This window comes from Microplitis demolitor, chromosome 4, assembly GCF_026212275.2.
Source record: "Microplitis demolitor isolate Queensland-Clemson2020A chromosome 4, iyMicDemo2.1a, whole genome shotgun sequence".
Taxonomy (NCBI): Eukaryota; Metazoa; Arthropoda; class Insecta; order Hymenoptera; family Braconidae; genus Microplitis; species Microplitis demolitor.
In genome coordinates, this window is record NC_068548.1 from 20,713,413 (window position 1) to 20,733,323 (window position 19,911).

Here is a 19,911-nt window from a genome sequence, read left to right on the forward strand (position 1 = left end):
CTGTAATTCAAATATCACCATCATATCTTGCGTAATTTACGTGATTAATGTTTTTAAAACATTCCATGTGTTTTGTTAACCTCAAAAGCCGCAGTGTAATTTAAAAATAATATAAATAATGTTTAATGATTAATTAAAAGTACGAATTTTTAAAAGAGACTGTTTGAATTAAATAAAAAAAATAAGATAACAAAACTGTCAAAATGTTTTCAGCAAGACTAAAATTAATAAGTTGTGGCATAAGAGCAAGTAATAAATACTATACTTTAAAATGTCATAAACAATTGGCTAAAAATTTTTTTTCATTTAATTTTGATGATTTGAAGTCCAGTATAAATGATCATCAATTAATAAAATATGACACCGGGTCTAATTATAAAAACAATAGATTTTTTTCAACTGAACATTTTGTGACAGAACCAAAAGACCCAGATGTATTTGGTGACTTGAGCGGTGATCGTTATGATCAGGTAGAACTGGATGATGAAGAAAAAGAAGTGGAGGAATTTGATAAACAAGAGTCAAAAATTCCAAGAAGATTGAAGTTGAGTCCTGGACAGTATGCTAATTTGATAAAAGAACATTTGACACGTGGTGATTTAACAGAAGCATTAAAAGTACTTGATCTTATAAAAAGTAATCGTGATAAACCAACAACTTTTATGTACAATCTCTTAATCCGGGGTCATGCTGTTCAGGGCGATTTAAAAAAAGCATGGAATTTATATAATTCATTGAAGAAAAGAGATTTGAAACCAAATGGAGCGACTTACACAAGTATATTAAACGCTTGTTCTAATTGTCAGTACAGTGCTCAGGCTTTGGAAATACTAGAGAAACTTCGTGAAGAATTTTTGGTAAAAAATATTGTGCTGAATGAGGCTCATTACAACGCGATGGTCAAAGCTTATGGTTTTCACAACCGTTTGCTGGAAGCTTTTCAAATTGTTGATGAAATGATTGACAAGAGAATAGGTGTCGGCGAAGCCACATACAATTCATTGCTGTTTGCTTGTAACTCTGATAAAGAAGCGGGTTTGAGACATGCTCTGATTGTCTGGCACATGATGCAGAAAAGACGTATCAAGCCTACGTTAATTACTTACAATTTAATGCTACGCGCTATCAGGGATACCAAGATGGGAGACCTCAAAGTTAATGATAAATTTGATGGCTATCTTGAAGGCTGTCAGGTTACGCTTAAAGACGACAGTACACCGGATTTATTAGCTAATCCACCGATGGTCTCATCTTTTATCATCGATTCTGTGGTCAATGGAGATGTATCAGATGTCAAGATGATCGGTGAAGGTGAGAAAACAAGATACAAGTCGGCTGCAGCCAGCGCGGTGGTTGAAACTAAAAATGTACTGGATATTCCACTGAATAAAGTACATGAGAAAAATAAACTGATACTTTTTGGTGGGTATACGGGATTTATTGAGCGAATGGAACGTGATAATGTCGTGCCAGATACTAAAACAATGACACTGCTGATGGAAACAGTACCGAATTCAGAAGTTATTGAGAAGAATATTATAACATTGGCAAGAAAGAAAAAGGTCCACCTTGACATTGATTTTTTTAATATGCTCATCAAGAAGAGGAATCGTCGCGGTGCTTACAAACAAGCTAAAGTATTTATTTTAATTTAATTTATAATTATTGCTGGTGGTAATTTTAATTATTGATTTGAATATTCATATTTCAGTTAGTGATCGATGAAATCCAACACAGCGGCTTGTCTCCAAATATAATTACTTGGGGAGTGCTCGCGTTAGGATGTCATAGGCGTGAAGAAGCACAAACACTTCTTGATGGTATGAAGATGTCTGGTCATCGTTTAAATGCAGTTATTGCTGGTGCACTTATTGCCAATGCCACGATAAATAATAATTTTCTGTATATTCTCGATATAATGAATCTTATGGCAAAGGAAAAAATAAAGCCGTCTAAGGAATTGTACTCAATATTAGATAATTTTCAGCAGAAGATATCGAAAATTGTATTAAAGAAAGTAAGTAATAGTATATTGTGTAACAAGGGTTGAAACAAAACAATTTCAGGCCGTGTTTCATTCTGAGTTAGACACTAGATTTTTCATTATTACCTGCTGGAACTTAAAAGTTCATTCAGCAGCCAGTCAGAAACAAGTTAATTTAAGACCAATTATTAGCGTAAGCGTAAATTATAATTTTAAATTTATAATTAAGCAGAAATTATAAATACTTTGGTAATTTTAACGACCATAATTATAAGACTTCGTGTACATATCAGACTCATCAGTATTCATTGGCATTCAAAAATATTTTTTTATATACTATAAATACTATTTATTATCGATACTAATTTTTATAAAATTTAATCACAGAGCTGTCATTTACGTAAATAAGATTAATGATCTGAAATAACTATTAAATACTGGTTGTAGAAACACTGAAACTTCAAGTTTTGATGCTGGTATAATGAAACAATTTAATTAAAATAATTGATAGACTGTAATTAATAAATTTTTTTATAATTTAGGTAAAATCAAAACACTCAGATGATCCACGTTACAAAACATTATATTCAAAATTCAATATGCGGTACGCCAGGTGGCAAGAAGAATTTGGCCGTGTCAAGCACGACATGAGAACAACTAAAAGATAAAATAAAAAATAAGACAAATTAATTAATATGTACATATAATTTTTTCATTAAAATAATAATATAAAATTATAAGATTGGATAGAAATAATATTATCCATCGTAAATTAATAATTTATCTAACGCATGTACGGTGGTCGTGGTTCCATCCACGGTCGACATCTTGGTCCGGTGATGACACCTCTAGGTGGACATGTACCTCGAACACTTAATTTATTGTAGCCAGTAGGTCCAGTTGGTTGTGCGCCGCAAGTTTCCAGTGCTACAAAATCGTCAACGTGCAGTGAAGGCGGTCGTGATGTGTTCGGTGGTCTCGATCTGAACGGATCAGCGCCTCGGCCGACTCCACCAGACACTAACCCGCCACGCGAGCTCACGAATTGTGCACGGCCACGCATTGGAGCAACAAAAGGCATTTTCGTCTTTGCCGTGGGTACAGTCGGTGGCTTCTGGAGCTCACGGCTATCACGTGAATTTTCTTCCTTCGTTTGTCCTGATTCCAGGATGTCTTTTGATAAAGTTTTCGAGCAAAGCACTTGCGTTGCAGTTATTAAATTAAAATCTGCTGGTAATAATTCAGTAGCCAACGCTATCAAATCAACGGTATTATTATTTTCCAGGCTACCGGTTCCACTGAACCGTTTTCGTGCTCTCGGTATTGGTGATCTTGACCTCTTGATTGATCTCTGTGAAAATTGATTCAATAACGCATCTGGAGTTGGTAAAAGAGGTTCAAGCATTTCTGGAATCGGTTCTTTTTCATCTTTATTCTCAACCGCTGCTTTTAGATCATTAACTAACTCCGCAGTACCAGAAATTTTTTCCAACGGATGGGTTTCATTTTTATCCCACATGATCAAAGTTGCCAACTGAGACAACCGTAGATACAACGATCGTCTCTCAAATTTACCGCACGTTATTAAACTTTCCAGAAAAGTTACTGTAAGTGTTGGATTTACTTTTTTGTCCTCATCCTCAGCATTTTCCACAGTCGCCACGTGCTCCAAGAATGACTTCAACGTACCGAGATTATTTTCTAAGCAGCTTTTAACGTGATACAGTCCGTAGTTGTGATGAGTAAGTGATAAAAGAATACGTAGTGTATTTTCTAATACATCTGATGAATACTTGGTTGCATTTGCAAGAATATCAATGAGGGCAGTGATTATTGATAGTAACGGTTCCTTGCTAGGAACTGAATGTGTTAAACGAATCTCAAAAGATTCAATATGTTCCTCTTGCATAATACTAAGAGTATGATCACAGAGTGTGTTAAATATTTCTAATATTTCAATTTGTACATTTTTATCTGTTGTATTTTTAAGAGCTGAACACATCATGTCAACAACTGGAATATATTTTTGATCTGATTTTACTTGTGCGCGTGATGTTGGACTTAATAAAGTCAGTAGAGTGGCTTTGACTGGTGCATGGAGTGCTAAATCACTAAGCAGTACCAGTGTCGGTCCATGATTCTCTAGAGGTGATGCTGCTAATATTCTATCAAGAAGACATCTACCAACAAGTAGTGCCGTAGGTGCTGCTAAATCGCTCAGTTGTTTACAAACAGTAGACAATAACGTCAGTAAAGTTTCATTCCAACTGGCACAAAGTAACCTCAGAGTCTCAGCAAGATTTACTGCTTGTGCTTGAAGATGAGCTGACCATAATTTCCGTAACCCAAGAGCGCGTAATGTATCTTCACTCTCAGCTGTATCTTCAATATATAAAATGGGCGGCAATAGTCGTGAAAATAATTTTAAACCAGGAATGAAATTACACGGACTGGAGGAAATCATCTTGAGCATTTCGCCGAGCATTTGAGTCCAAAGAGACTTGGCGACGTTGCCAGCACCGTCAGAATCTACCGCTCGGGTGAATAGTAGCAGAGTCTCAGCGACTTCATCGGCAAGTAGTCGGGTCGATTGACTAGAATTTGGTATCGCGTCTACCAGAGCATAAACTCCTAGAAGTGGTACAACAGGAGTCAGATCTTTAAATTCAGTTGCCATACATTTTACCAGTCGCTCTAATAGTGCGTGAGTTAATTTAACACATGGAAGTAATACAGATATCAGTAATAATCCTCGACGACCAGTAAATGCTGCCCGATAAACGTAAGGCTGCTGATAAAAATTTGTTAATTTAGTCATTACTGCGATCAGTGCCGTTAATCCATCGGCAGCAAATAGTTGAGTCAAAGCATTTCTGTGCTTCAATTCGATGTACGCTTCCATTGGATCCATGTCACTGCTTGAAGGAAATATCAAGTGATGTAAGATTCTGCATGCAGTTATAAGTTCACCAGGAAGTGATGGCGCTTTGTCAGCGTATTTTCTTATCGTTGTTACAAGAGAAGAGACATCTCCGTGATTCCAATTGGTAGCTAGTGCTGCTACCGTTAAATGAGACATTACATCACGAAGTATTACTTGACTTCTCGCTTCCTCTATCAGCGCTCCAGCACGACTTTGCAGGACTTCTACTTCGTCCGAATAACGAACCATGGTCGTTATTAACTCAGCCGCAAATTCTGAAAAGTCACGATTTGATAGCAGAGGAATTAAGATATCAATAAAAGAATCTATTGATAAAACTTTTATGATCGCTCGTAAGCCCTCGGGAAATGTGAGAAATGAGTGGAGTTTTTTTATAACCAACCAGTCTTGTGTTGATGAATTTTTTAGGAGTGCAAGACACTGGACTACTTGAAGTCGCCATGCGATCATAGCACCCAGTCCTGGTTTTTCGTATCTTATAGCTTTTAATATCGACCTAGTAACTTCTGACTCCTTGAAAAGATACCAAAGTCCATCTCCGGTGTCGGCTAGGTGACTTAAAAATTTTCTCGTGGCTTTGATGAGACTTTCTGTTGACTCTGGAGACACTAGAGCAAAGAAAATTCTTCGAGTTAAACCGTAGTGATGGAAATAAGATATCAAATGTTTACGAGGATTTCTGTTGTGCTCTCGCTCAAATTCCATTTGCATTCTAGCTGGTAATTGTCTTTTCGGTTGAGCCATGAGCGTCGGAGCGCAGACGTACGCTTGAGTTAATTCGACTAGCGTAATTTCCTTGAGTCCAACTTGATTTATTTCCGACAGTAATTCATAGACGTGAATTTTTCTTAGCAAAGAAACTAAGGCGTATTTCAACCTCGCTAGTTTTGCTTCATCCAACATCAGCAGAGTAAGTTTGTACAAATTATTATCTGATTTTAAAAATTCTTCAACAATCTTCGGACTTATTAAAGCGGCGTCAAGTGCTCTTAAAGCTGCCAATTTAACTGGCAAAGCGACATTTTCACGTGTACAGAGTGTCAAAAGTTTATGTGGCGCTTGAACTTTTAAAAGAATATCAGCACCTTCTTCAAGAGCACTTGCTGCTTCAGCTAATCTAACTCCTACCTTGACATGTCGAACTTTGTAAGCGGGTTGAGGTTGTGCACGTGCAAGTTCCATGTCCAGACCAGCATTAACAATCTCAGTGATATCCCGTAGGTCGTCATTGTCTGGGTGAAAAGACGATCCAAGTAGAACACAAAGAGTCTCACAATTATGCACAAAAACTTCTTTTTCTTGTCCAGTTACGTTATTAAAATTAATAACAGATTTAGTAACAGATTTTATTATTTCACGAATTTTTTCCGAGTTGTCAGCACTGTCTTTTTTTATTCCTACTGGAAGTTTCTCAATATTCAGCAGATCTGGCGGCTCGATCATGTGAATATCTTCAGGAATATCGCAAGTAAACTCAGCTGCCGTTGGTGGCAAATCATCTGTCATTAATTCTTCATCTGAAAGAATTGGTTCGAAAGGTTCAATAGCTTCAGTAACCATTTCTTCCGCTTCACGTTCTGCTTCTTCCTCTTCAGCGGATATGGATTCTGGACTAAGAGACACTAAAGACTCTGAAGGTGGTGACGACGGTCTTTTTATTGGCTTCGGTACCTCTTCTGGTGTTTCTTCAGTCCACTGCTTTGGTTCACTTTTGTCCGGTTCATTAACCAAAGTCTTTACAGGTGATTCGACTGCCACTGGAGCTGGTTGGGCAGCTGGTGTTGGACTTGTTGCTGGTGGTTCAGGTGCCGTAAAAGTAGCAGGAGCTTGTGAGTGATTCTCAAAGTACCAGTCAGGTTGCGGCTCAACGGTTTGTGAAGTAGACGGCTTAGGCTCTGGCTCAGGAATCTCAGCCGGTACTTCAGCCGGCGGTGGTGCTGGAGGTGTAACTTCTGGTGTAATTGTTATTGTTTTATTGAGACTTCCATACACCGCTAATGTTATTGTCGTGTACCAGCCTTTGAGTATCAAACCGTCCGTCAGTATTTGCTTTTTCTCGCACTCTAGCTGTATATTGACATTTTGTTTGTATTCTAATCCGCCCAATGATTCAAAAGTGGGAGAGCCAGGCTTGCTGTAATTATTTACGAAGAATTCTATTTCAAACTGCGACGGATTTGTTGCTCTATTAAACAAAAAAAAATATAAAATTATCAATAAATTTTTTTTACACAAATAAAATAAATAATAAATGGAAAGTTTCAATACCCCAGTCGTACACCTCCGGGAAAGTCGGCTTGAACTCTGGCTCCAAGAGGAATTATTCTTATTTCACTAATGTAAACCGGTTTTATAAATTGCACGAGGTCCAAATTAAGTTCCTGAACAAACATTAAATATAAATATAAATTGTTTACATTCTTAACTAAATAATATTTAATAACAAACATCAATATTTACCCCAGCTATGTCGTGTGAGAATGTGTCAAAAAATATTAACTCAATATTATCCATTTTGATAATTAAAACGACTATTTTTACTAATCCTAATTTAGTATTTGAACTTTATCTTTTAAAATTATTTCATACATATTATTATGCACTTTATATATCAATAGTTTATTAAAGCTTGGTTAGTTTGCAATATAAATTGCAAATCAGGTTAAGTTAAAAGGTTAGTCTTCAATGCGCGGTAAAAAAAACTTTAACTCAAAGTTATTTTTTACTGCGCATTGAAAACTAACCACCGCTGAGGGTACTTTATGAACGGTTTTTAAAATTATTATTTTAATGTAAATAAATAGTATCAGAGTATAATAAATAGTATGATGACAAAAAACAAAAAGGAATGGTTTCTTGATTATTTATATTATAAATAATAATGAAAGTACAAAAAGTAATTAATATGATCAGAAATTGTAACATTATATTACGATCAAAAATGATTCATGACGATTGAAAATTTCTAACCATTATCTATTTCTTTAACGCAAAAATTTTTGTATACTCTAACTAAGAAATAAAAGTTGATTAAACCAAGAGAGAAATTTCTTGGGAGAAAAAATATACATAGAGAAGGGGAAAGTCCCCGGTATCAGTCAACAGCAATGGGAATAGTTCGGTGCTCAACACTAGGAAGAACTAGTGTTGTAACATCGAAGTCGATTAATCGAACAATCGATTGTTAGAGGTTCGATTGTAGATGTTTTGCAATCGATTGTGGAGGGTTCGATTAATGAAAAAAAATCGATTTTATTTTTTCAAAACGTTTTTTCAACATCGATTTTTTTGAAAAAATTATATTTATATAATTATTTTTTGCAAATTCTATTGCTTGATTTTTTAACAATAAAGGATCAATTTCGAATGAAATTGAAGTTAGCCGACATCTGGAAATTTTTAGAATTTTTTTTATTGACAAAATTGTTATAAAAAATTAAAAAATGAATATCATATGCAGAAAAGAAAGTGCTATTCACCCGTAAATAGCCATGTCCTTAATGATTATTTGTTACTTTAAACAATCGATTTTTACAATCGATTATTGTAGTTTCGATTGCCCAACTTAAACGTTGTACACAAAAAATCGATTGTTGCAAAAAATTTTATTTTTGCAGTGTTTAGATGAAAAACATTGGTAAATTTTTCTTTATGCATAAGTAAATAGTATATGTAATTTGCAATATTAATAATAGTAATAATAATAAAATAAAAATGTAATAATATATTTTATATTAAAAATAAACATTTAAATTTAACAGTTGGTTTAAACTACTAGTTAAAAATCTATTTTTCCTCCAAAAATTATTTTTAAAAAATTAGATTGAGACATCTAAAATCGATTGTCAACCTCGATTGTTGGATATTCGATTGTCCAACTATAAAGTTGATAATAAAAACAATCTAAAATTTTGAAAAAAAAAAATTGATTTTCCGATTAATCGATTGTTGAAAGACCGGTTTTTTATACAGTCGATTGTCGTCTATCAGTTATAGTCGATTGTAAACAATCGATTGTTCATGGTCGATTATTACAACACTAGGAAGAACTGTAGGTCCTTCTTATATTCATCTTTTTATCGACATTGCTGCTAATTTATGACGGCGCCACTTGTTCTCTTCTTGAGCTTCCGGTGATTCTCAACAATTCCTTAAGGCTGATAATAACATGAAAATTACATGAGAATTGACCTAACCTCCCTCTTCTACGAACACGGCCATTGTATATTTCTAGTTGAAAAAGAAACAGAGAGTGGAGTGAGACGAGTAACAACACGCAAACACGCATTGTGCTTCCATTCACCATTTTCTTTCGTACGTATAATCAGGAAAAAGTACCGGTTTAAAAAAAATATCCGGCATTATTTAAGTATTATAATTATTAATTTATATAAATAAATTTATTGATTATTATCTTGTGCATCAGCACGAAAAATATTAAAATAAAATGGAACAGACCGAAGAAAGTGATTGTGATGTCTTGAAAAAGATTTTAACTGAGGACGAGTTAACCCAACTTTCTGAAACAGTCGCCAACAAGCTTAGAAATTATTTCAATGAAAACTTTGAAGAATTTATAACCGCCAAAGCTGTTTTTCAACACACTCGACAAAGTCTCGGTAAGTAATTTTTAATATTTATTTATTTATATATTTATATATTAATATAAGTTTGAAATATTTATTTAATATGACGCCATTATCAGCGAAAATTATTTTTGGCGGTAAATCTACAATTTTGGCAGTAAAATAAATATCTTTACTGAATATTAAATATTTATTTTATTATTTCAGAGAAAAAACTCGAGAAACTCCAAAAAGATTTCAAAGAACGTGAATTAGATTTAGAAGAACATAAAGGAAAATTGGAATTAGCCGAAAATCATGTAAACGAATTGCAGTCAAAACTTGACGAAGCTAAAAATGAAATTTACAAATTACAAGAGAATGTCAAACGTCTACAAAAAGAAACATCGGAATTCCGTCGTCAGCGCGATGCAGCAGTTGACGAACGTGATACTCTGCAGATGCAGGCCGAACGTCGTGACCATGAGGTCGAGAGACTGCACACTGAAATAACATCACTGTCCAGTCAATTGCAGGCCGCAGTAACGGCCAAGTGCCAAGCGATTGCTGAAGCAGAAGAGATTCGTAGCCGCGAAATGAATCTCGAGTACAAAGAAAAACGTCTGGATCAAGAGAGAGCACTAACAGCCCAGCAGATCAGTGCGTTAGAAATTGAATTGTCCAAGAGATCAATGGAGTTGCAGACCACACGTGCTGAGGCATCTTCACGTGCTCTGCTGACTGACACGCGCCTCGCTCAGCGTGACGAAGAACTCAGGATATGTAATGATTCTTTGACTCAATTGCGTGAAGCGAATTCGAATCTTCAACGACGTTGCGATGAGTTGGCGCAGAAGGTTGAAAATCAACGGTCACATGAATTGTCAATGCATGCGTCTTATCGTGAGGAAATCGGTGCTCAGACGCGTCTTGCTGATTTGTACAAAAGTATGGCCGACGAGGCGAATTCCAAGGCTGAAGAATTTACGACTTCAGTGAAAACGCTTCAGGAATTGTTGGAACAAGCTACGGAACAGTATGGAGAGCTAGAGACTGAGTGTGGGCAGCAGAAAATAAATTATGAAGAATTGATCAGTCAGAAGGATGAAAAAATAGAAAAAATGACGAAAGAATTGGAACAAGCGAATGAACTTCTTAAGAATATCAAACAAGAACGACTAGACCAGGCAGTTGAACAGTTGGCGCCGACTGCTGCAATTACTAGCCGCATATTAAAGAAAGGTTTGAGTTTAACTCAGATATACACGCAGTTGATGGACACAGTTAATGAATTAACTGTTGAACGCGAAGAAAACGAACGACTTAAGTCACAGATGGAGGTTATTCTTCGTGAATTAGAGGAACGTGCTCCTATACTTCAGCAGCAGAGAGAAGAATACTCAGTGGCTTTGTCGAATGTATCGACTTTGACCAATCAATTGGATGAATTGTTGGCACAAAATAATCAAATGCAAGAGAGTCACGATGAAGCTAAACGCATTGCTAAACATTTGACCCGTGAAAATCAAAAATTGAAGACTGAGTTGTCTGATTTGGCGAGACAGGTTTGTTTCTTGTTGAAGGAAGTACAAGAAAGCCGTACTGGTAATACTGTTCCTATGAATATGGACAGTTCAATGGACGCTGATTTAGCTTCGTCAGATTTAATAAGCAAGAAGTTGGTGACTTTCAAAGACATCGAAGAGCTACAGGAGACTAACCAAAAACTTTTGGCTGTTGTTCGTTCATTATCATCGAGACAGGAAGAGATTGAACGTGCAACTGATGATGTTACCAATGGAGAAGTTAAAGAAAAGCTTGACAGATATGCCGATCAAATTGCCGAAATGCAAGCGGCACAGGAACGTCAAACTAAAATGGTTGAGAATCTGATGCGGCAGAAAGACATGTACAAGACTATGTATCAGCAGGCATTGAATAAAACGGGCAAGGAAATTGATGATGATGAAGTTGAACCGATGGAGCAGGAAGAAAAAAATACTTGTGAAGGAGAAGTTATTGATAAGCATAATAAAACTGTTGAAGAAAATAAAGACAAAATTAAAGAGCTGGAAAGTAAATTGGCTGATACGAAAGATAAATTGAAGCAAACTTCCGACGAGTATGAAATTTATAAAAAGGAAAAGGCCGCACATGAACGAATGCTGGGTGAAGAAATTGATCGACTTAGAAAGGAAGCGGAGGTCAATTCGACACGTTGCTGTAAACTGAAAGTACAACTTGATTCATCGCAAGAACGTTTTAATTTACTTCAATCTAATGTTGCTACGTATAAATCACAGATAAAATCACTTGAAGAGCGATGTGCTAATTACAGCACGACAATAGGTAAACATGAGCAGAGCATTATTATGTTGAAAGACGACGCGATGTCATCACAAACACGTTTGTCTCGCGCTGAAGTTCAACTGGAGACTTTGAAACAAGAACGGCAACTGCTTCGTGACTCTGAGTCGCGTTTATTAAAGGAACGTGAGATGTTGCATCGTGAAAGACAGACCAATGCACTGCTGAAGGCTGATGTTGAGTCTATCAAAGCGAGCTTGGAACGTGTACAAGCTGAAGGTCAATTGAGAACTGAAATGAGACTTGATGATTCAATTCGTGAGTGTGCTGCGTTACGTCGTCGTCTGCAAGAAGAGCAAGATCGTTTTAGAGAGCTGACTTCTCATCTAGAAAGACAACTGGCAACTGCTCAAGAACGTCTGACTGAAGAACAAAGTCAGGGTGAACGTTTACGGGCTGATTTAGAGGCAGCTCGTACTGCTCAAACTGAAGCTGAAAGACGTGCTGATGAATTGGAAGCTAAATTGCGGGAAACAATAACTCAGTCACGGGCTAAACCTATTACTGGTGATGAGAATTTGGCCAAGAGATTACAAGAGTTGGAGATGCAATTAGCCAGCGCTAATGCGGAAATCAGATCACTTACGGAACAACTAAAGACAGCGCGTCAACAAAATCAGCAGTATGGTGACATTGCTGATAGTACTGAGGCACAACTGAAGGAGATGACTGTTCAGTTTGAAAAACAGAAACGTGAATTGGAGACAGCGCTCGAAGCATCGCGCAATGCAGTCGCAATTCTAGAGAAAAAGGTGGCAAATTTGGAAAGTGAATTGTCTCAGGCACAGAGTGGCCAGCAGGTTACGGATGCTGAGTTGAAGGAGAAACTCGCAGTTGCTGAAGCAAAACTCGAAGAATTGGATGAAGTAAAGGGAGAGTTGGAATTAATGAAGAGCGATCTACTCAATGCGTCACAGGCTGCCAAAGAAGCGGAAGAAAAATATGCACGTGAGATGCAACTCCATTCAACAGATCTTCAGGTTCTTGCAAAACTTCGTGCTGACTCGCAAAATATATCAAAGACAATGGATGAACTGACTCGTGCGAAGAATGTTGCAGTTGAAGCCCTTGAAGCTGAACGTCTGGCGTGTCGTGAACGTGAACAGCAGCTACAAAATGACATGGAAGAGATGCAAAAGAGAATTGAGGATCTTGATGCCCAGAACTCTTTGCTTCACAATCAAGTTCAAGAGTTGAGTGATCGTACGGCGATTATGCAGAGCAACAGATCATCTTTGGGTGGACAAGAATCCATGGATACCAGTTTAGATTCCAGTGCCATGAATCGTAGCTTGACTGGTCTTGAAGAAGATTCCAAGTCAGCAGAACAGTTGTTGAGAGTTATGAAGTACTTGAGACGTGAAAAAGATCTTGCCATGACTAAGCTGGATGTCCTTAAAGCCGAGAACTTTAGACTGAAATCCCAGGCCGAGGTTGCTGAAAAACGTCTTAAAGAAAGTGAAATGATGCTGACTAATCAACGAGAACAGTCTGAAATTGACGTGGTTACGACATCAAAACACGCTGACTTATTACGTAAAGTTGAGACACTAAATGCCATTGCTGATTCCAATAGAATTCTTCGGGAAGAACGTGATTCTCTGCTTGCCAAAGTAACAGATTTGAGTACCCAGGTGTCAGCATTGTCTGAAGAAGTTGTACCACTGCGTGAAAAAGCTCGTGATCTTGCAGGAAAGAATGAGGCAATGGTTCAAGAGAATGCCAGCTTGAAGAATGAAGCAACGCGGTGGAGACAGCGTGCAAACACTCTTGTTGAACGTGCTAACAAAGCCAGTCCTGAAGATTGGAGACGGCTTCAGACTGAACGTGAAAATCTCAGCAAATTGCTTACATCCGAGCGTGAAACTCATGCTAAACGTATGGAAGAATTGAATGCATTGAAGACGGAGAAAACTAAACTTGAAGAAAAGATTGCTCAGCTCCAGAAACAGATACAAAGCCAGAGTGAACAGTTGGCTAAAGCTACTGAGGAAGCACGTCAACTTGGTCAAGATTATAATCAAGCTCTCGAAGATTCTGCTGCATTCAAAAAAGATCTTGATCAATTGCAAAAAGAACTTGGAGATAAAGAAGCTTCGTTGGTCGATGTTAAAAACAAGGAGATACAGATACGTAAAATTGCTAAGAAATACAAGACTCAGTACGAAGAGTTGGCCAAGACAATGGAAGAAGAAAAAGCTAAAGCTGAAGAAAATCAAACTGCCACCAATGCAGATGTCGCTGTCACTGAGGAACGTGAAAATCAACTGCGTGAAGAAGGACGCGAAGAATTGCGTCAACAGAATCAAGAATTGACTGCTAAAGTTGAAGAGCTAACTCAGCAAATAGCTTCTGTTCAAGCTGAAGCTGTAGTTTTGAAAGAAGAAATCGAGAATATGAACAAGACGAGTATGGATAAAGAAGAAAGAACAAAGCAATTGTTGAAAGGTGCGCGTACGAGAATTATGACGCTTACAGAGTCAAATAAAAAGTGTGAAAAAGAATTGGCTGAATTGAAAATGAAAGTTGATTCAGGTAGCAGTGATTCTGATCCTAATGAGCATGATGCCAGACTTGCGGTGATAAAATCACAGTTTGAGGGTCGTATTACACGATTAGAACATGAGAAAGCTGAAGCTAATTCTGAAAAAGAGACTCTTCTTCAGCGAGTTGGTCAGTTGCAAAGACAATTAGCAGCTGGAGTAAGTGGAGTCAACGTGACTGAACCACCTACTGCGAATATAAAACCAATGTCTGCACGTGCTGAAACTCCTCTGGCCAGTATTCGACCTATGAGTGTCGTCGTTCAGTCTCGTACAGCTGCAGTTTTGCCAACGACGGCTAGTAATCCAGTGCTTGTTGCTCCTCAACAACAGCAGCAAGTTGTTCACACCACGGAGACCAGTTCTCCTACCAGTAGCCATACTGACTATCAACCAGCAAGCACAAGTAGTTCTGTATCACAACAGCCTTCTAATTTACGCCAGCTCGCAGTCCAACCGCAACTGAGTGAATCTGCAGAATCAACTCAACGTGAAGAGCCAGAGAATGTTGAAAATATGAATAGTCAGCAGCAGCCTCAACAACAGGCACAGCAACAGCAACCTTGTCAAGCTCAGCAGCCACAATCTCAAGCTCAGCAGCCACAAGACCAACAGCAACAGCAGCAGCAACCTCAGACTGTTGCTTTAGTGAGTCCAAGAGTTGAACAACAACAGCAACAGCAGCAGCAACCTCAGCAGACGACTGGTAGTGAACAACAACAAACAATTGCCAGCAGTTCTACACCCTCTGTCAGTACATCGCAAGCTTCAAGTGGACACAAACGACCACGTGGTCTGGATACCTGCGCATCTGGATCTGGTGTCGTTGAAGGAACTGAACACAGTAGATCTGAACAATTACCCAGCCCAAAAGTAAAAAGAATTCGTACACAAGAACTGGCATCAACTGCGACAACCAGCGGCTCTGACGTTGAGTATCAGGTACCAACTTCCAGTCAACGAGATCAAGATGAAGAGGGTGAGGAAGGTTGTATTGTTGTGGTAGATTGTGATGAAGGTGAAGGTGGTAGTCATCATCAAGCTCAGGAAGAAGAAGAATTTGACAATGATCAGTATGAAGAGATGGAAGAGGATGAAGAGGAAGAGGAAGAAGAAGAGGAGGAAGAGATGCCTTATGGTGTTGAAGGTGAAGTAGAAGGTGATAATAATGAAGTAGAAATAATTTTAGAAGATGATTCACGAAATGTTGAAGTTCCAAGACAAGCACAGCCAACCATTCCGACTAGTCAACCTCCTCAGCAGCAGTCTGAGGCTATAAGTAGTGCTGGACCAACTGGTGAACCACCGGCATTTGTATCAAGATCTTCTCGTGGTATTGCACCTATGCCTCGTCAACAGCAACATTTTTTGCTCCCTCAGCAGGGCTATGAAGACGGCGGTGATGACAGTATTGTACCCAGCACTCCTACTCTTTTTGTGCCACGTCGTGGCGACGGATTCGGCGAAGCTGTCAGCTCTCCCCAAGTTCCTCAAGGTCGTTTTACATTTGGAGACTCGGCAGCATCATCAACACCAACCCTGGCCACTCCCACTGCCGCTAATGTGAGAACAATGTTTGCACCATCGGGCTCTGGTGTTGCTCAAGTCGTTCAAGAAGGTATGGATGACACCAGAATGGATTTAACGCAGCTAGAAGACGGCGGAACCGGGCGCAGTGTACCGACAACACCTTTGCAAGTATCACCAGCCGCTGAATTGCCTCCGTCAACTAGTGGGCAATCTGAAGAACAAGAAGCTCCAGTTTCCGGTTCTCCAGCCACTGGACCTTCAAGCGACAGTGGTATTGAAACAACTCCAGTCCCAAGTATCCGAGTAACTGATCAAGAAACCGAGCAAATGGAAGCAGTGCCCGGATCAAGTACCGCCACAACCAACGACGGAGTGAGCTCAGAAAGTGACCAACAGACCGTCGAAGCTGCTGCGTCTGCCACCGCTGGCAATGTCGACGATGACTCCATTGATGTACCAGCTGACGAGGAAGACGCCGAAGAAGAAGGTCGTGAAGCCGAAGCCAGTCCTTCTATCAACACACGACAGAGATCTATTGCCGCAGCTGCTGCTGCATCTGGAACTCCGGCTTCTGGCACTGCTGAAGCACGTGGCTCTCCAGCTAGAAGATCCAACCGGACATTTCGTGGTGCCGGACGAGCGGGAAGACCCACTCCAATTATCTGGGACAATAGTCAAGGAGCAGTAGGTTAGCCAACAAGCCATTACTTATCACCCCTTGATCCCTTCATTTCTTTATTAATTTAAATATTTTTGACTCATCCATTTTCTATTAAATTATTTAAGGTCAATCAAATCGAGGTCATCCAGGAGGAATAAGAGGAGGAGTCAACAATGAAGTAGCACGTGGTCGTGGCGCTCGAGGACGACGCATGCGTCCCACTAAATATGGGTATCCTCGTTATTAAAAAAAAAAAACTAATTAGTTTACGGTAGTGATGAAAATAAATAAGCAAGTAAATTTGATGATTTATGCTCAAAGTAAACACTTAAGACATTTTAAATAAATATGCAGTATCACATGTATTTATAATTAACGAATATTTAGATAAATATATATTTTTTTTTTATTGTTATCTTGACGAGTTCATAAAAATACAAATTGTCGTTTAAACACTCAGAGTAAATTTATATTTAAATTAATGAAAGCGTAAACGTGGATCATTCCATAAATTCCATAGCATTATCACTTTAATATTAATTGATTAATTAATTTTTTATATTAACATTAAGTCGTATTCTTGGATTTTTTTTTATATAAATATATATAAATGATATGTATAAGAGTTGAAAGGAATTAATAAACCTCATGTATATAAATAATATTGTGGAGTAACTTATTATTTAAATTAACAGTAATTTATAACTAATTGATTATTTAAATGAAGGTATTAAAGATTAATAAAAATTCGCAGATTCGTTTTTGTTTATAATTAAAGTCATAAATTATTTATAAATAGCATAAATAAAACTTGCAATACACATGAGTGTGAATATAGCAGACAAAATTTAATTATTTGATTTTATTTATTTAATGATTTGAAATTTATAAATTGTCTCACGTCTGCTACATTCACACTCATGCAATACATTTATAGAAGCAAGCTGATGATAATGATGATGGAGATAAATAATAATTCATTTATAAAATGCATATCGCTGGCAAAAAGTTTAAGGCAACCATCCAAGTTGTAAAATGAAATATAACAGGTACATTTCATTGTGTCAAGTATCATATTACTACTCAATAATTTAATTTACTATTCACTAAATTATTCTAATTTAAATATCACAACATTTTTTTACAATTATAAGATACAGTATTTTTTTTTAAAGCTGTTAGTCGCACTTGTTCAAGTGTTAATTGATGTTCAAACAAAAAAAGTCACCAACAGGTATCTTGTGATAATTTAATTTATCTGATATTCCAAGACCATTGGCGCTATGAGAGCGTCAATGCGTTTTATTTGGGCTTATTGCCAATAATTTTATTACATTTATATATATATATATATGTATAATTTTGAATCACTCGCGTGGTAATAAAAAGTATCACGGTATGTTAAGCCGTCATCTGAAAGTGATTCTTCTTTAACACTTACACTATACATTTACTATTATACTAGACAGCAGTAAAAATTATCAGCAGACTTACAACACACCCACGCAATATCTTTGGAATTTAATAACTATGATATGTCTACAGAAATATATATTTAAAAAACGACTAAAAAATATTAAGAATAATAAATATATTCTTGACAAATAAATTAATAAAGTAGTCAAGTTATCACAGCCATCAGAATGTTATCACTTATATTATTATAATTAATGATAATAATAATTATTCTATTTGAACAATTGAACAATAAATTTAAAAATTTAAATTATTCAAAATTTAAGACACCAGAGTAATCCGTGGTCTTCTGCTCTCTAAAGCCTCTCTCTCTGTATTATTAGCCAGTTCGCAACTGCAATTGTGATGCTGCTCAACAGTAATTCGCTTGAATGTATATTTTTTGGTGTTGACGCTCCAAAATTGAATGTCAAGTTCCTCATGTTCGATTGAATCTTCCAAGGGCATGCACATCATGTCAGGCGAAGCACAGCAACCTGAGTAACCATCACACCGACGTATCACCAGGTAAACTGGTAGATTTGGTGTCTCGTCAGACTCCAGCAAACCCTGACTGTCCATCAAATCCTTGAGATGATAAGCACGTGGCTGTGGTTCTGTGCATCTGAATTTCCTGGATCGCTCTACTGCTGGAAGATGGAGAGCCGACCGTGGCGAGGTGTGATTCTTCCGCGGCGCGGGTTGATGACTTAGAACACACTGGACACTGTATAAAATCGTACTGATCAAGATGAAAAGCTTAAGAGCTCCGTGTACAGGTGAGTTATTATTTCTTCCTGACATTTTTATGTCACCTTCACTTAAAATATCGTAATTTTTACACTTGACCGGCACTTTAGCTTGAAGGTGAACTAGATATGGGTGCTGGTAAAATGGACTTGGAGTAATGAAGCTGCGGAGTTGACTGAGAGCTTCTTTCTGGTTGATCGAGTATTTATACATACGCGTTCAAGCGTCCCTTGCCTCATACCTCGCAAACTACTTTACACACGTTGACGCAGCAACATCTCCATGCTTGTGATCCACCACGTCCAGTCAATGCTTGATTCATTGTTAGTTTTCGTAATTTAACTACAGACAATTTTTTTTTTATTATTTTTAAGGTGAATTTGAAATCCAAGACCAAGAAGACGATCGTCATTGCGGTCAAAAATTTTTTTTTCATCGTATAAATTATTAATCATCGGTTTATTTTCATACCAACCCTTATCATCAATTCCCATCATTACGTCTATTAAAAAAAATTGTATTGTTTATTTATAGATTTTATATGAATTTATGACTTCATATTGCAGTTCTATGAAGTATTATTATCGATAACTAGAATGAGTTTATTAAACCATTAAATTTTATGTTTCTATTAAAGGCTGGGTAATAAAAAAAAAAACAATTGTTTAAAAGTTCAGATAAGTATAAACGATAATAAGTAATGAGTAATGAAACTGGACCGGCTTTCATTACTCCGTATCTACGTCATTGGGAATTCCCATGGTTCCATTGGAAATACTTTGAACCCTTTCCTTTTACATCAGCTCGGTATTCAGTCTCAGTGTCCTCGGGAATCTTTCACTCATTATTATTTTTCGTCCGACGTAATTTTCCGTAGACGTAAATTTCTACGTGTAATATGTCGAGTAAAATCTGATGGATGACGAATCATTTAACGGTGAGCTTAAATGAGTGATCCAGTTGACGTAAAATATTTAATACGTATTACCGGTGCGCTGATGACTCCACAGGAAGTTGCAGATTCTAACAGGAAACTAGTTTTGTGACAAGGTGACTTTGTAAGCTAAATTTTCGGCCAATTTACGCATTAGGGAAGATATTATTTCTTCCTT

At 37.3% G+C, this 19,911-nt stretch overlaps 4 protein-coding genes across 4 annotated transcripts; 2 read left to right on the forward strand and 2 right to left on the reverse strand.

The window, feature by feature from the left end:
* The first annotated feature begins 54 nt into the window (after positions 1-54).
* On the forward strand, positions 55-2,724 carry LOC103581006 (pentatricopeptide repeat-containing protein 1, mitochondrial). Its single transcript, XM_008562971.3, has 3 exons — positions 55-1,637; positions 1,712-2,017; positions 2,527-2,724. The coding sequence occupies exons 1-3, from the start codon at positions 204-206 to the stop codon at positions 2,650-2,652; spliced, it is 1,866 nt and encodes a 621-aa protein (XP_008561193.1). The 5' UTR covers positions 55-203; the 3' UTR covers positions 2,653-2,724.
* Positions 2,677-8,043, reverse strand: LOC103581007 (protein virilizer). Its single transcript, XM_008562972.2, has 3 exons — positions 7,389-8,043; positions 7,197-7,309; positions 2,677-7,113 (listed from the first exon to the last, which is right to left on the reverse strand). The coding sequence occupies exons 1-3, from the start codon at positions 7,440-7,442 to the stop codon at positions 2,769-2,771; spliced, it is 4,512 nt and encodes a 1,503-aa protein (XP_008561194.1). The 5' UTR covers positions 7,443-8,043; the 3' UTR covers positions 2,677-2,768.
* A 1,137-nt stretch (positions 8,044-9,180) lies between these two features.
* LOC103581004 (nucleoprotein TPR) lies at positions 9,181-17,091 on the forward strand. Its single transcript, XM_008562970.3, has 4 exons — positions 9,181-9,242; positions 9,355-9,547; positions 9,722-16,621; positions 16,720-17,091. Exons 2-4 carry the CDS (start codon positions 9,376-9,378, stop codon positions 16,839-16,841), a joined length of 7,194 nt encoding a protein of 2,397 aa, XP_008561192.1. The 5' UTR covers positions 9,181-9,242; positions 9,355-9,375; the 3' UTR covers positions 16,842-17,091.
* A 241-nt stretch (positions 17,092-17,332) lies between these two features.
* LOC103581002 (uncharacterized) lies at positions 17,333-18,992 on the reverse strand. The gene has a single exon (XM_008562967.2). It carries the CDS (start codon positions 18,851-18,853, stop codon positions 18,332-18,334), a length of 522 nt encoding a protein of 173 aa, XP_008561189.1. The 5' UTR covers positions 18,854-18,992; the 3' UTR covers positions 17,333-18,331.
* Positions 18,993-19,911: the final 919 nt, after the last annotated feature.

Excerpts from the sequence above, each read along its gene's own strand:
- LOC103581006 (XM_008562971.3), top strand. The coding sequence starts at position 204 with ATGTTTTCAGCAAGACTAAAATTAATAAGTTGTGGCATAAGAGCAAGT. Across the intron at positions 1,638-1,711 it reads GTGCTTACAAACAAGCTAAA|TTAGTGATCGATGAAATCCA; the intron begins GTATTTATTTTA and ends TTCATATTTCAG. Across the intron at positions 2,018-2,526 it reads CGAAAATTGTATTAAAGAAA|GTAAAATCAAAACACTCAGA; the intron begins GTAAGTAATAGT and ends TTTATAATTTAG.
- LOC103581007 (XM_008562972.2), bottom strand. The coding sequence starts at position 7,442 with ATGGATAATATTGAGTTAATATTTTTTGACACATTCTCACACGACATA. Across the intron at positions 7,310-7,388 it reads TCTCACACGACATAGCTGGG|GAACTTAATTTGGACCTCGT; the intron begins GTAAATATTGAT and ends ATGTTTGTTCAG. Across the intron at positions 7,114-7,196 it reads CCCGGAGGTGTACGACTGGG|AGCAACAAATCCGTCGCAGT; the intron begins GTATTGAAACTT and ends TTTGTTTAATAG.
- LOC103581004 (XM_008562970.3), top strand. The coding sequence starts at position 9,376 with ATGGAACAGACCGAAGAAAGTGATTGTGATGTCTTGAAAAAGATTTTA. Across the intron at positions 9,548-9,721 it reads ACACACTCGACAAAGTCTCG|AGAAAAAACTCGAGAAACTC; the intron begins GTAAGTAATTTT and ends TTATTATTTCAG. Across the intron at positions 16,622-16,719 it reads CAATAGTCAAGGAGCAGTAG|GTCAATCAAATCGAGGTCAT; the intron begins GTTAGCCAACAA and ends AAATTATTTAAG.
- LOC103581002 (XM_008562967.2), bottom strand. The coding sequence starts at position 18,853 with ATGTCAGGAAGAAATAATAACTCACCTGTACACGGAGCTCTTAAGCTT.